Source organism: Oncorhynchus kisutch, linkage group LG3, assembly GCF_002021735.2.
Source record: "Oncorhynchus kisutch isolate 150728-3 linkage group LG3, Okis_V2, whole genome shotgun sequence".
NCBI lineage: Eukaryota > Metazoa > Chordata > Actinopteri > Salmoniformes > Salmonidae > Oncorhynchus > Oncorhynchus kisutch.
The window spans coordinates 19327131-19344187 of NC_034176.2; the positions used below are offsets into that span (position 1 = coordinate 19327131).

Consider the following 17057-nt stretch of genomic DNA (forward strand, 5'->3'; position numbering starts at 1 on the left):
CCTGAGGCAAGGTCCTAGGGCTCAGGTCCTCCGAGAGAGAGAAAGAAAGAAAGAGAGAATTATAGAGAGAGAAGTACTCCAGATATAACAAACTGACCCTAGCCCCCCGACACAAACTACTGCAGCATAAATACTGGAGGTTGAGACAGGAGGGGTCAGGAGACACTGTGGCCCCATCCGATGACACCCCCGGACAGGGCCAAACAGGAAGGATATAACCCAACCCACTTTGCCAAAGCACAGCCCCCACACCACTAGAGGGATATCTTCAAACACCAACTTACCATCCTGAGACAAGGCCGAGTATAGCCCACAAAGATCTCCGCCACAGCACAACCCAAGGGGGGCGCCAACCCAGACAGGAAGATCACATCAGTGAATCAACCCACTCAAGTGACGCACCCCTCCTAGGGACGGTATGAAAGAGCCCTAGTAAGCCAGTGACTCAGCCCCTGTAATATGGTTAGAGGTTAGAGCGTTGGACTAGTAACCGGAAGGTTGCAAGTTCAAATCCCCGAGCTGACAAGGTACAAAATCTGTCGTTCTGCCCCTGAACAGGCAGTTAAGCCACTGTTCCTAGGCCGTCATTGAAAATAAGAATTTGTTCTTAACTGACTTGCCTAGTAAAATAAAGGTAAAAAAATTAAAAATATATTTTTTTTCTTTGATTCTCCCTCATCCTGGACATATTTTGGGTTGGATCTGGTCCACCTCGAATCCGAATCGAATCTGGTATTATCTTTCCAAAAATAACCGGGTCAGCTCAGTTAATCCCTACCATTGTGACAATGAGTTGTCATAATGCTGCATCAAATGTACATGATCTTATGGGCACTGGAAAACACAATGTCAGTAATTTAATTTATGTTCCCCTAATTGCACCGAATACATCTGTTTATCCTACAGCTACTGTAAGCAGTAATCATGAGCCTATAAACCAGAGTTACACTGTCCTGTCAGCACTGAGGCGGTGTGCCATAGTAGGAAGACCACTTAGTGCAGGGTGATATGCATAATCAGCTCCAATGTAGATAACATGAGTAAGTCTACCTCTGACATAATGTCTCGCAACATTGGGCTGTTGTGTTGATACAGCATCAAGGCTCTTTTTCCGCCCCTCAGGTATGGCCGTGTTGAGTTTGAGCACTTCCTGGCCGGCCTCATCACCACACCCACAGCTGTGATGCACTCTACACAGAGAGCAGAGTCACCCTCTACATTCATTTAATTTAGCAATTACAGTTAAGAGCTTTGCTCAAGGGCACATCAATAGATTTTCACCTTGTTAACTCAGGGATTCAAACCAGCAACATTTCCGTTACTGGCCCAATGCGCTTAACCACTAAGCTACCTGCTGTCCTCTACACACCTGTCAACATAGAACATAATTTCCCATGGCCAAGTCAAGTCCTTTGTCTGAGAAACACACATCTGCATTAAAGACATCTTCATTTTTTCCCCAGTAATTTTAAATAATCACATATTTGACCCACCGCCTCAATTTGGTCTTTTGTAGCAACATTTTTATAAAAGTAGAGACTCAGAGCTACAAAATGATATATTGTGCAGTTGAGGAAGACTTGGAAAGTAATTCTGCTTTGAAAGTTGATAAACTTGTAACCCAACTTTTGAGAAAATGGCCCTTGAATATTTTGGTACACCTACAGGACAGCTCTTTGTCTACACCCATTCATCACTGTTTACACCCTCTTAAACCCCACCCATCTCTTTAAGGATTCACATGAGGCAATGTGGTAAACAGAGTGAGTAAGGTAGTTAACATCCAAAGATTTCAAGACTAAAAGTGGTGAAAGTAGTAGCCTACAATAAGGAAAAACTCCAGGTAAAAATACACTTTATCTAGTCCTTGGCATATATCCTAATCTGACTTTGAAAGTGTCCAGATGAAAATATTGTATAAATATTAGATGATGCTTACTCAGACACTTGTCTAAATTAATGGGTCATGTGAAATAAATGCTATAACCACCTCCCCAGCCACATCTAGCTAAATTGATGGGTCACTATTGTCTAGACATGTACACATGTTCATGAAATACAATAGATGGCCATAATCACCCCAGACACACCTGGCTAACTTGATGGGTCATGTAATCATTATCTTTTTTTTATCTAGCTAGCTAAACAATGAACCATAATCTCAACCCATTATCTACAGGACAAATGGATTGTTATAGCCAGCCACTATGCATTATGCTGGAGTATAAATCTGCAACTAGGTTCAATGTTAGCTAGCTAGCTCACATTGGGCTATAACTAGCAATAAATGTATTTCTGACAAAATTAGGAACATAATATCTGAAAATGTAGCTAGACCTTTACCCGTATACATGCATGAATGCTTCCATTTGGTTTGTAGCTAGCTACACATTGTTTGGCCCGTTGTTGTGTCAAGTCACTCCGGTTCACACTGGCAATGTGCATAAAGTAGTCATCACATAAATTCTGGGCAGCAATGTTGTTGAGAGCATTAGCAACACATTTGCAGATCTCCATGTCTAACGTTATATATATATATATATTATTTTAAAGCAGCAGTAGCAAGGATTATCGAAACATACTGAGCTGCTCATGTTATAGACAAAATCATGCTACATGGCAGATACAGGAGGCTGTTAAGGAGGAAAGGGGTCATAATAATGTCCGGAACGGAGCAAATGGAATGGCATCAAACTTGCCAAACTGACCGCCAAGCGCCTCAATTCCAGGCAAGCTAGATGGGCACTGCTGTTCACACGGTTCAACTTCTCCATCTCGTACCGGCTGGGATCCAAGAATGTGAAGCTGGATGCGCAGTCACGCTGCTAAAGCCCCACCACTACTACCCTGGAACCCGAGACCATCCTTTCCACTTCATGCCTGGCGACGGCACTCAGCTGGGGAATAGGGAAGCAGGTCCATGAGGCACAGCGTTCCCAGCCAAACACCGGGGGGGGCTCTGATCTGGTGATGTTTGTTTCTGAAGCTGTCTGCACCTCAGTCCTGCCAGTGAAAGTTATTTTGCTATATCTCTGATAGTCTTGTTACTCAAAGAGACAGAGCTTCTCACAACAACCCTGCTGAGATAAAATTATCAGTGATCAGTTTTCTTCAGTAATGATTCTCATAACACTCAAATGGCATATTCTGAATCTGTTTGATAGGTTATTAATAGTTTTCGTCGATTAAGCCATAACACAAGTAACCAAGTTATTTTGATGATGAAATAGGTAGACCAGGGATGGGCAAGTACAATTTCCCCCCAACCCTAGCAAACACACCTGATTAAATGTATTGCTTTCTAAACGGAAGATCATGATTAGTTGATTATCGGAGGTGTGTAGGCTTGGGCTGGGTTAAAAGCGAGACACCAATCAGACCCCCAAGGACCGGAGTTGCCCATCCCTGAGGTAGAAAGGGTTGTGTAGGTTACTTTCTAAATGTAGTCCGTTACAGTTACTAGCTACCTGTCAAATTTAAATCAGTGATGTAACTTTTTGATGACCAAAATGTAGTAACGCAATTGGATAACTTTCAGTGAAATTTTGGATTCGTTATCCCTTAAGAGGCATTAGAAGAAGACAAAAAGGATCCATCAAATGCATTTGGTGTGTCATCTGACTTGTGATCAGACTCGCTCAGGTGGAACAAACTTAAACATGCACCTTTTTTCAAAGCTGAATTGAAAACAGAAATGTTTCTGAATTTAAAAGTAACTCAAGTAATTCAGTAATCATTTAGTTTTTCAAAAGTATCTGTAAGAGTAGCTTTGGAGAGGTTGTAGTGTAATCTTTCTGAGTAACTTGTCCAAAGATCCCCATTGGAATGTTCAAACAAGTTGGACAGGTAGCTTACAGTTAGTGTCAGGTCGCAGACGGTCTTGTGGCCTTGACAACCGCAAGAGGTAGCTAGTAAACCACACCCTTTACCACCAGCTGCAAAGGAGGATTATACATGAGCTCAAAGTGATAGTTTTAACCATGTTTTGAAGCTCTACAGTGTTTGTTTACAATTACATTGTTTACAACCAATGTAGTAAAACTAGTTTATATTTTGGGCTCTCATGGGTAACGCAGCTCATTTATAGGTTCTATTTATAGCTTATATCCTTCAAGACTCAATGGCTAATGAACTTAAAAATCCAATAATGAATCTAGCTAATCCCATTTAAGGGAACCCCTTTTGGCCTACCGGTAATTGCGTCCCCCATATCGAGGCACAACTTCCATAGCCTAAGAACTCCCATTTTAGTTCAATTTACAGTGTCTACATTAAATACTGATTTTGTTAACATCATCTCAGTAGGGAACCTTACTAAACATTTCACATCTGTTTTCATGTCACCAAATTGTGTTAGATCTATCAGTTTTCTTCTACTGCTGGCTGCTAGTCATTTACTGACAACTTTACTGGGTTGTATGGAAAGTTTTACACAGTCTCGCAACCAGCAATGCCTGTCCAATGATAGCGTCGAGTGTGGGCTGCACCACTTCTAGGTGGGGTTTTTCATGTATATAAATATATGAGTGCACCTTCCCAAGGCCCATGCAATCTGTCTGAGAAGTTTCACAGTCCCTACCTTTGTCTAGCTGGTAAGATATCCCTTTTTTTTATTCAATAGACCTTCTCCAGGAAATTGAGCATCTCGACTTCCAATTCTAGGTAACAATCATTTGTTCACTTCTCTCCTTTTTAGGGACTTTGAAACCATGTTTAGATGGGAAACTAACTTCACAGCTGTATGAATACATTCTAAATGCAGTGTAACGTTCCCCTAGGGAACTTTACCATGCGTACATCCCTATTTCTTTGTCACTCACGTCGCTCATATCAGATAGCCACTGTGGCTGAGGCATACTTGTGATATTTCAGAATTATTTTTGATTCATTATTTTCTATAACGGATCCATATACCTCAGATCCTGTTATGTCTTGAAAAGCACTGTGAACTAACTGCGGAAAAGTGAGGAAAAGGTTCAAGTTTTGAGTGAGTTCTATCTACATGATTCCAGTTAGGTGTGGTCACCACCAGATTTTTTGCCAACATTGTGAAATAGATGGTGCAGTGACAAATAATGAATCTGTGCACCCTCATAAATACACATTTTTATCCAGTTGTTGTAGGCATATAATTGTATTCTATGGAATGATGATTAGCCAATATAAGCGGCAGCCTATCATAGGCAGAGACATTGTTTACTTTTGTGTTGGGAATGAGTCCATGAAATACAGTTTGATGAAATATATGCATGGTCTGGTACTGGTACTGTAGCATATTCTGGCATCAAAGAATTAGCTTCTCAACTATAATTATTTTTGAAATTCAATAGACTTTGATGTCAATATAGAGGATATTATTAATAGTGTACTGTGGCTATTACTGAATCCCCCTGTTTCTCTCTGCAGACCTGTGCCACCATGTCCTTCTTGCAGCAGACCGTCTATCTGGGCATGGCAGATGACTCGGTAGGGTTCTGTTCCACTTACTTGAGGGAAAGCCTAAAAAAATGTTCTTTCTTGTGGAATGTGGAACAACATACCAGGCTGTGTTTGTACACTTGTAGCAAGTGATGTAAAGTACTTTTGTAAAAAAAAACTTTAAAAAAACGTTAAAGTACTCTAAGTATTTATGTGGGTTTTTGGGGTATCTTACTTTATAGATTTTTGGCAACTTTTACTTTTACTCCACTACATTCCTAAAGAAATGTATATATTTTTTACTCCATACATTTTCACTAGCAACCAAAAATGCTCGTTACATTTTGAATGCTTAGCAGGACAGAAAAATGGTCAAATTCGTGTACTTATCAAGAGAACATCCCTGGTCATCGCTACTGCCTCTGATCTGGTCGACTTAATAATCATAAATGTAAAAAAAACAAGAAAGCCATGCAGTCTGGTTTTCTTAATATAAGGAATTTGAAATTATTTAAACTTTTTGTTTTCCTTTTGATTCGTAATTATATTTTAGCAATTACATTTACTTGTGATCCTTAAGTATATTTAAAAACCAAAAACTTTTAGACTTTTACTCAAGTAGTATTTTACTGGATGACCTTAACTTTTACTTGAGTGATTTTGACAATTGGGTACTTTTTGTAGCCGGATAAAATTTAGGGGGAGGGCGGAGGACAGAGGAAGAGTGAGAGAAAAATAGACAGATGTTGAGGACAGCAACAGAGAGGGTCAAAGAGAGTCTGAGAAACAAACTGCACAATTCCTTCTCTTTCCCACTCTATCCCTATTCCTTGTATGGGATGTTTCTCCCTTTGCTTCTTAATTATTCTCTACATTTTGTGAAGGTATCCATTGATTCACTGCATGGCAGCTAAGTGGAATTGTTCTCTGTCTCAGACCCAACTCAATCAGGGCACTGTGATTCCATACCCGCTTTTCAGTGCCGATGGGGATGCAGGCATCTTGGATAAGGCCATCAAGGCCAAAGGTGAGGTTGTCTCACACACACACACAAATAATGTTTGAATGTGTTTCATAGCAGAGAAGCTTAGGTGAATAGAACTCACTCCGTGTGTAACATGAGGCAGCATAGAAGGATATTCGGAGGGAATGTGACCGTGTGTACATTTCCGGGTCCGTGTTTTCATTGTCTCTTGCTGGGGAGTAGTCAGAGCTGCCTAACCGTAAGCCCGGGGCCACACACACACTTAACGTTCATAAAGAAATTGATAAGGGCTCATGGATTAGAGTATGCAACAACATTTCTTATTGAACAAGTCCTTCCATCTTGTCTCTGTGACGTAGGTGTAGATGAGAACACCATCATTGATGTGCTGGTGAAGAGGAGCAACGCCCAGAGACAGCAGATCAAAGCTAGCTACCAAAAGGCTAGTGGCAAGGTAAGACGGGACACCCACTAGGTGCGTTTGGTTTAGCATGTGCAGGTGGTGGCACATGGGTGGAATTCGCACTTTAGGGCTAATGGAACAATGCAAAACGTGCATAATCCAGAAACCTTGCGCACCTGGAAAGCTAAAACACACACTTGTATGACTGTGGAAGTGTGTATCAACCCTCTATCTGCAGCCTCTGGAGACTGCCCTGAAGTCGGCCCTAAATGGAGAGCTGGAGGATGTGGTTCTGGCACTGCTCAAAACGCCAGCCCAATATGATGCCCAACAGCTCAAACTGGCCATGAAGGTACACACTCACTCAGTCACTCACTCAGTCACTCACTACTACTAAGAATATACAATACTACTTAGAATACAAACAAATGTGTATCTTTCCCTCCGTTCGGGTGGCCTAGAGACGGTAACAGATATAATACAAATAATTATAGAGTAATGATTGCCTTCTAAAGAGGACGCTGGGATGACATCATCCTGTATTCTTGTTCTGCTGTTTAGTCAGTCCCACCCACTTCCTAACACCCTACCCATAGTGACTCATTCTGCTTTATTATAGTGTTGTGTAATAACGGTGGGACTTTTAAAATGTGTGGGACTGTCTGTATTCTTTATACAATGGGTGGAGCTGTTTTAATATGTGAGGAGACGGTAAGAAAAGGGTTGATGAGTACCTACTGTACTTTAAGTTTCACGATACACAAGTCTGTGTATGTGCAGTGTGTGTGAGCCCAGCTAGCACATTTGGTTCCTTGGAAGTTGTGGGAACGTACGTTTTTGGTTTCCCATTGGTTCTGGGAACGAAGCCATAAGTTCCCTGACTGGTAAAATGGTTGCAGGGAGGTTCTGTGAATGTTGTTTTAAACGTTCTGAGAACGGAAGTGAAAATGTGTCTTGTTCTGGGAACGTATATTTTTAGGTTGCAGGGAAGTTCTGGGAATGTTTAGAACTCCAAGCACCGACGGGACACATGGAAATTAATTTGCCTAAGCATTAATAATGCAAACACATTTATTTTTTATTTTGGCACAGTCAGTGAGATTTGAACCTTTGACCTTTTGATCTCTATCAATGGAATTATAATTTTAGTGAAGTTTCTTAAAATGTGCTGAGAATGTTTCGATGCCAAACAACTATCCAGCACCATTCCCAGAAAGTTATGGGAAGGTTGTAAGCAGAATAACCATGGGACAACCACGGTCTCACCAATCTCTAAGAAACATACAGTGTTCACAACGTTATGTGCTAGCTGGGAGGTGTCTGGCATAGTGGTAGACCTGTAGGTGCAGGTAGTGCCATGCTTCAGTCTGTTCTGTTCCATTTAGGGTATAATGAACATGGGTTTCTGTGTTTCTGTCATCCAATCATCCAATCCAATCCTTTGTCTCAGTTTTATGACTGATGTGACCCTTTTGTCCTTGTTGACCCTTTGACCCTCTCACCTATTTCTCTCAGGGATTGGGCACAGATGAGGATACTCTGATTGAGATTCTGGCCTCCAGGACCAATAAAGAGATCAAAGAGATAAAGAAAGCCTATCAGGAAGGTGTGTAATATGTGAATATGTATATGTAGACGTCCTGTACGTGATATGATAGTTACAACAAGACAATAATCATGGCTTTTTCTTGCTAGAATACAAAAACGAGCTGCAGAATGACATCAAGTCTGACACAGGCGGAGACTTCAGAAATGCTCTGCTCTCGCTCTGCAAGGTGTGTGTGTGTGTTTATTTATAGTTTCTTTAACCTCAGATGAATAGTATGGCACAATCAACCTCACTGCCCCCACTCTCTCCCTCACATACTGTAGGGTACTAGGAATGAGGACTTCATCGTGAACCAGGAACTTGCTGAAAGTGATGCCAAGGTATGGAGGAGAGCTAGAGTGTGTATTTGTGTGTGTCAGAATTTTTAAAGAAATCAACGTTTGACACTGGCACCCAGAGTCAATGTGTAATTTAAACCCTGTGTGTGTGATGCCTGTGCCTACTCTATCAATCCATAGGCCCTGTATGAGGCTGGAGAGAAGAAGAAGGGAACGGACTGCTCTGTCTTCATAGACATTCTGACCACCAGAAGTGCTCCTCAGCTCCGCCAAGGTGAATGTGACAGCACAGCTCTATGTGAGCTAAATAAAATTACAGACTCAGAGCTTCTGGTATATCATACACTGTAGTTTGACGAAACATGGAAAATGATGCTGCTAAACTTGTAAAACCACTTAGGAGACAAGTAGTAGAAATGCCCTTGCTAGAGTGCTCCTCTTTGTTTAAGCCCATTCAGCATCGTTCACACCCTTTTAAGCCTTAGCCACACCTATTTAAGTATCCATATGTAAACGCTGGTAAGTCAGCATGGCATTGTCTTCCAGAAACTGGTCTCACTACTTAAACTTTCCCCCACTGAACTGTGTCGATAAATAGCACCTGCTCAATTGAGGGCAGAAATGTTGTTGAGAGTTGTAGCAACACTTTTGCAGTTGTCCATAGCGTTCCAAAAATCTGCAGTAGCAAAGATCATCTATATACTGACCAGTATATTAATGTGGATGTTACTCTGATTATAGATAATCATTAATTAATTGTGAACAATGATGAGTGAGAAAGTTAGAGGGATAAATATCATACCCCCCCAAAATGCTAACCTCCCATTATTGGTAATGGTGAGAGCAGGGCCGGCAAACGTGTGGCGAACAGTCATTTTCCCCAGCACTTTTCAATTAGATGAGGCAGTGCTCTACCACTTTTGATTTTGTTTAAAAAATGTTTTAATGCAAATGTGTTTAAGTCAAGGACAAACTGTTTCTTTGATTGACTTGCCTTGTCTGATAATTTGTCAACTCACACAATTAGTAGCCTTTGTCCTTCTCATCAGAGTACTCCAGGTTATCGTGTGGGCTCACACCGTAGAACAGGGTTTCCCACACTCAGTCCTGGGGCCCCCCTGGTGCATGTTTTGGTCTTTGCCCTAACACTACACAGCTGATTCAAATAACCAACTCATCATCAAGATTTGATTATATTAATCAGCTGGGGTAAAAAAATGTCCACCCAAGGGAGGCCCCGGGACCGAGTTTGGGAAACCCTGCTGTAGAGCCATAGGATAAAGTGGCTTGTGCTCTGCTCACCCTGACCAAAAATTACACTTCCGGTGTAGCAGTTTTTTTTTTAAACGACTGCTTTTGCACAAAGACCCCATCACCTCCTCCCTGCCGACACACTTGACCCTCTTCAATTCGTCTACCGCCCTGACAGCAATCGCCATTGCACTGCACACTGCCCTCAAACACATAAACAAAAGAAATGCATATCTGAGGCTGCTGTTCATCAGTTACAGCTGGGCCTTCAATACCATAGTGCACTCTAAGTTCATCACAAAGCTCAAAACCCTGAGACTGAACTCCTTATTCAACTGGTTCCTGGACTTCCTGACAGGCCGCCCCAGGTGGTGAAGATAGGCAACATTACCTCCACCCCACTGATCCGCAACACGAGGGATCCCTCAAGGGTTCGTCCTCAGTCCCCACCTGTACTCCATGTATACCCACGACTGCGTGGCCTCACACCGTTCCAACTCCATCACCAAGTTCGCAGACGGCATGACAGTATCAGGCCTGATTACCAACCAGGACGAGACAGCCTAGGACGTAGGCACCCTGACAGGAGGTTGCCAGGTAAACATCCTCTCCCCCAATATCAGCAAAACAAAGTAACTGATTGCAGTATACATATCTCCAATGAGCTGAAATTATCATATCCACACGGACATCGAGGTGAAAAAGGCACAGCAGCGACTCTTCAATCTCAGGAGGCAGAATATATTAGGCATTTGCCCGAGGACCCTCACAGCCTCTTACAAGAGCACCATCGGGAGCATACGGTCAGGCTGCATCATGGCCGGGTACGGCAACTCCACCGCCACTGACTGCAAGGTTCTACAGAGGGTGGTACGCTCAGCCAAACGTACAATTGGGTGCTTATTGATTGCCATCCAGGAGACCTACAACACCAGGTGTTGCAAGAAGGCCAAGAAGATCATCAAGGACCTCAGACAAGCAAGACAGCTTGTTCTCCCCGCTTCCATTACTGAGACGCGGGCAGTATAGTAGTATTATGACAAACTGTCGGACCGACCAATAGCTTCTACCCCCAGACCATCAGGCTGCTGAATAGTCACTAGGCAGCTACCTGCTCCCCCTCCTGCCCCTTTGCAGCTCCCCTAAGAATATTCTACCCCACCCCCCCCCAACGAACATTTACGTACGCTCAAGAATTTCACTGTACACTACGATTACATCTGTGACCCTGTGCATGTGACTAATAAACTCATCTAATCTAGTCATCGTAAAATCATCTTTAGGGGTGTCAATTTTTTTTTACCCATACCTTTTTGATTATTTAACAAGTATTAGCTCAAATCTCTTTATTTGAGCAATAGAAAAAATATAAGCACCCACCAAATTATTATAATTATTTAATTACACACACAATTATTTCTCAACACCAGTTAATTACATTGTAGCCCTATCTATAGGGTTCTTTATTTTTGTCATCACTGCACAATCTAGATGTGCAGTGTATGAAAAAGGGAAAACACGCACGTGCAACCACAAATTATTTGATACTGTTTGAACATTTCAAGTACATCTCTCTCCCTCTCTCTCTCTCTCAGCGTTTGAGAAGTACTTCAAGTACAGTAAGGTGGATGTGACAAAGGCTATCGACCTGGAACTGAAGGGAGACATTGAGAACTGTCTGACTGCCGTAGGTGAGATGTCACTGCCAGGACCAAGCCTAGTAATGTTCCAATGTCTTTTATATAATCTGTGCATCACCCTCAATCCATGTCTTCTGCTGTATCACACTCTTCACTGGGCATCAGCCCTGTAACATTACATTATGTCCTTCATTTTCCTCATGCAGAAAAAGGTCATGCTGTGAGCAAATTAACATTTATCTCTCAAGACTAAAATAATAATAACTTTTTAAATAGATGGAATGGCACATTATCCAAGGCAAATTCACTATACTACAACTCCTGCAATGCACTGGTCACCTCATGGCCATTCCGATACCCTTGCGACAGCTTTGGGGAATGCTGCCTCTTGTCTATGCTGCTCTATGATGTCATCTGACTGGTTTTGATATCTGTCTTTCAGTGAAATGTGCTGGAAGCAAGCCTGCTTTCTTTGCTGAGAGACTCAACTTGGCCATGAAGGTCTGTTTACTGTTAAACATACTTACAGTGCGTTTTATGTGCCAGATAAGAGTTTGCCCTGGGTCGTGTTCATTAGGGTATGCAACAGAAAATGTTTTAAATATGAAATTAAGTGTTGCTTATTGGACAAATCCAGGTACCTGTTACAGTCCATTTTCTACCTAAAGAAAACGACCCTGTTTTAAGATTTGACAATCTACAGAAGAACATGCAAATACTGTACAAGAAAGCACAAACAGATCTCGGTTCAAGCTAAGGACTTAGCACCATCTGGTTATAAATCTTCAGTTTGTGTGCCTGTGCCATACCCCAGGGTAAAGGAACCAGGACCAAGATTCTGACCCATGTCATGGTGAGCCGTTCTGAAGTGGACATGGCCCGGATCAAACAGGAGTACAAGAAGACGTTTGGGAAAACCCTCTATCAGGACATTCTGGTGAGCAAACATCTCAAAGTAGCAGTAAAAAAAACAAGGAACTGTTTCCCCGACCCAGATTAAGCACATAGTACTAAACTAAACAGCTATTTCAACAGATCCTCCATTGAGAATGAGTTTAAATCCAGGACTAGGCTTAATTGGGGTCCAGAGTTTTAAGGACATGCATCAGATTGTACGAAGTATTCAGATTTCTGGGTCCAATCTGAGATAGGATAGAAGACTGACCATGTGTGAAATGGGAAAATATGGCATCTGAAAAATAATTGTCAACATAAAATGTTTATATTTTGTAGAGTAACTCTTATTTTATTTTTTATTTTTTTATTTAACCTTTATTTCACTAGGCAAATCAGTTAAGAACAAATTCTTATTTACAATGACTGCATACACCGGGCAAACCCAGACGATGCTGGGCCAATTGTGTGCCGCCCTATGGGACTCTCAATCCCGGCCGGTTGTGATACAGCCTCTTGTCTCTTACCCCCTTAGAATGACACCAATGGCGACTATGAGAAGATCCTACTGGCCTTGTGTGGAAGTGACAGCTAACTTTCTCTCTTCTCTCACCTAGCAAGAATGGCATTCACACCATTTTAGAAAACTGTACATGATGAAACATTCCCCTCCAATGCCTCAATGTGCACTTCCCAAAATGCAAAATATAATGGTTCATGACAACTATCTGAAATGGCAGTCCTGATGTATTTTTGCTAAATGCTAACAGCAATAAGCACAGTTAGCATGTTAAGCAGCATTGCATAATTTAGCCTAGCTTCAGCAGACTTGGTGATCTATTCCATAGTGCAATATATCACACACTTAACCATTTGTGAGCCAAGAATATACAGTGGCATTGTACCCTGGTTGAATAACTGGTCCTTTGTGAAAATAAAGCTTTTTATGTGGATCCATATTGTCTGAATTTGACTGTGTATATATTTTTCATTCTAAAAAACATGTTTATTATTAGTATAATTTTTTGCAATTTAGCCTGTCTATGAAAGTTCATTTGATAATCACCCACGAGAATGTACCACCTCAGACCATGTCATGAGTTACATTTACAACACTGTAAAACAGACATTGTGTAATATAAATTAGATTCATCTCACTCTAGAATTTAGATGTAATTATTTGTATTAGGTCTGTAATTTATGTGTAAACATACTGAATTGTAATTGGATGCATTTTACCGCCATATCATACTGTGCTATGATTGGTTAAGACCACCCAAATGGTTAGGTCATGGTCAGTTTGATCCTGGTTGGCGAGACGTGAACAAGCCAGTTATAGCTAGCTAATAAAGAGCTACGTTAAGAAATATCTTGTAGTCCTGCATTTTATTATTTTGTACAAAGTGTGCAAAACAAGACAAGGTCTACAATAGCAAGACATAATTTGGAAGGATGGTCACGTGAGACTACAATTACATGTAGGCCATTCTTGAAGACAGAGTAGAATACACGTTTTGAACAAACTGACTTCTTAATCTTACTAACATAGGCCTAATTCAAATTCCAACATAAAACTATGGAACCATCTCAGAGGCAAAAATTTACGAAAATATGTGTTTGTTCGGACCTGGGTGGTCTAATCAATAACAATTGCTAACCATGTAAGTAAAGAAATTACATTCAAACGTATTAATTTCAAAACAGTAGGCCTACATTCTCACGGTCATGGAGGAATTCCGTGTCATGAACCACAGATATAGTAGGCTACTAATAACAGTTTTGATTAGGCCTAAACAGAGAAAGATGTGTGAGTCTTGATTAAACTGAAAAACCCTTGTGGTTTCCTGGAAAAAATTGGATGTCCATTGTGGGATGGGTCAGATTGACCCGCACAGTTTAAACACACTCAAGAAGAGTCAAAGAATCCCGTAAAAACAGCCAATACTTTATTTAGTCTTGTCAGACCTTACAGAAATAAGAAATAGAAGAACATTTGATTTCAAAACTCCATATTTAATAACTTTTTGGAAAAAATATTTCCTTTCTCACAAACAAGCATTTTCTGGAGCTCATTTTTGAATGTCTGCCAGAGATCTGCTGTTCTCACACTGAGAAGGAGACGTTTGGGAAAGCTCCTTTTCTCCCAAAGGTAATGATAAAAGTGCAACCAGAACCAGTAAATAAAAAACAAACATCAAAGACACTTGTTTATTTTGGGCCTGTGCAAATATCTAGGCAGATGAAAGCCTCCGGGTCAAAATGACCCACAATATCATGTTTGTATACAAAATCTACACAGACATTCCACAATCAAATCAAATTGATTTATAAAGCCCTTCTTACATCAGCTGATATACAGAAAAACTCCCTAGAAAGGCCAGAACCTAGGAAGAAACCTAGAGAGGAGGCTAGTCCTCTTCTGGCTGTGCCAGGTGGAGATTATAACAGAACATGGCCAAGATGTTCAAAGATGACCAGCAGGGTCAAATAATAATAATCACAGTGGTTGTCGAGGGTGCAACAGGTCAGCACCTCAGGAGTAAATGTCAGTTGGCTTTTCATAGCCGATCATTCAGAGTATCTCTACTGATCCTGCTGTCTCTAGAGAGTTGAAAACAGCAGGTCTGGGACAGGTAGCACGTCCGGTGAGCAGGTCAGGGTTCCATAGCCGCAGGGAGAACAGTTGAAAGAAAGAATACTTAAATTCACACAGGACACCGGATAAGACAGGAGAAATACTCCAGATATAACAAACTGACCCTAGCCCCCCGAAACATAAACTACTGCAGCATAAATACTGGAGGCTGAGACAGGAGAGGTCGGGAGACACTGTGGCCCCATCCGACAATACCCCTGACAGGGCAAAACAGGAAGGATATAACCCCACTCACTTTGCCAAAGCACAGCCCCCACACCACTAGAGGGATATCTTCAACCACCAACTTACCATCCTGAGACAAGGCTGAGTATAGCCCACAAAGATCTCCACCACGGCACAACCCAGGGGGGCGTCAACCCAGAAGACGGCATGAGTGGGACATCTTCATCTGACTGCCCTCAAAGTAATTCATAGCGCTTTATTATGAAGTAGACGACTGAGTTATTCAAGAAATAAGTTGTTTCATCTACAATGTCCAAGCAGGAATGCATGATTATAGATATTTTCATATGTATAACCTAATCCAGTGATTGTAATGAATTTTGGGTTGACAATTAGATTAAAGTTGCTATATTTCACAGTCAATATATATATATTTTTTAGTCAGGGTTGGGTAGGTTACTTTTTAAAAGTAATCCTTTAGTTACTAGTTACTTGTCTAAAATTGTATTCAGTAACGTAACTTTTGGATTACCTAAACTCAGTAACGTAATCTGATTACTTTGTTACTTTTTGATTATTTCACCCACAAAACAAGAAAAAAAAGATTACCAATTAAACAACATTTATTGCAGGATGTTTGAGCCACATTAAAAGACATCACAAAACATTGTGACACAAATGTATTTAAGGCCTCTATACCTGCCACTAGCCTTCATCCTTCATCCTGATCTTGTCCATTTATATAGAATAATTAATAAGAATTTGTTCTTAATAGACTTGCCTAGTTAAATAAAAAATAATGTACATCTGTCTAAAAATGTGGGCACAAACATAATGTGCAGGACAAAGGATACATGTTAAAACTAGGCATATTTGTTCTTAACTGACTTGCCTAGTTAAATAAAAGGTGAAATAAAGGTGAAATAAATAAATAAGTAAGGGCTTAAGTAACACAGCAGCATGGATGATGCTAAACATTTATCCCAAGAGACACCAGTATAAAAATAAAAATGTATGCACCCACTACTGTAAGTCGTTCTGGATAAGAGCGTCAGAGAAATAACAACAATTTGAAATAGAAATATGAAGAAAACAGTGTAATCACACATTTAGTCCACCAAGTAGTTTAAAAAAAAGTGCAGCTTTGTGCAATAAACCCAAATATCAGACATGGCATTTCAGTAGGCCTATTCTGAAGCTAGCCTACTCAGATGATTGAAGGCAGAAATTGCTTTTGTATTGTAGCAAGAGGAGATGCTCTAGATGAGCATCAGACATCCTGTTTCACGGATTGGTAAACAGGTTTCCACCATAGCTGAAAAGGCGCTCAATTGGGGCACAGGAGGGCAGTCTCGTGTTGTACTTCAGAAACAATTTCAAGGAGTCCAAAGACTTCTCTTTGAGGAACTTCCTCACCTCATCCTCTGCAATGTCACTGGCCCTTGTCGTTGCAACTCTGAACACCAAAACATTGTCTTCTGAGTCATCAGACTCGTTCTGTGCTCCCTCATCAACCTCTTCAGAGTGTGTGTTCTACATAGAAGCTGCTTCTTGAACTAATGTGCTCCACATCTCCTTTCTCTTTCAAGGGTTGAGCGGTATTTTCTCTGAGAGCTTAGACTTCAAGCTTAGGATTGTTGGGATAAGAAAGCCAGGAAAACACTTATCTCCCTGAAGAAGATCGATAGAGAATGCGAGTGGCTGTAGGACTGTACAAGCCAAAGAATCGGACTTCCTCTCCAAGGTCTCCTCCTCGAT

The 17057-nt window shown here is 41.1% G+C and overlaps 1 protein-coding gene across 3 annotated transcripts; it reads left to right on the forward strand.

The window, feature by feature from the left end:
- Positions 1-4520: 4520 nt before the first annotated feature.
- LOC109876817 (annexin A1-like) lies at positions 4521-13435 on the forward strand. Of its 3 annotated transcripts, none has more exons than XM_020469198.2 (13): positions 4521-4592; positions 5407-5466; positions 6355-6445; positions 6763-6857; positions 7045-7158; positions 8322-8412; positions 8502-8581; positions 8679-8735; positions 8874-8967; positions 11540-11635; positions 12027-12085; positions 12399-12521; positions 13014-13435. In XM_020469198.2, the coding sequence occupies exons 2-13, from the start codon at positions 5419-5421 to the stop codon at positions 13071-13073; spliced, it is 1008 nt and encodes a 335-aa protein (XP_020324787.1). In that variant the 5' UTR covers positions 4521-4592; positions 5407-5418; the 3' UTR covers positions 13074-13435. The 3 variants fall into 3 exon arrangements, with proteins under 3 accessions (XP_020324787.1, XP_020324779.1, XP_031674375.1); XM_020469190.2 differs by having other exon boundaries at positions 4541-4662; XM_031818515.1 differs by having other exon boundaries at positions 4548-4592; positions 6355-6857.
- Positions 13436-17057: the final 3622 nt, after the last annotated feature.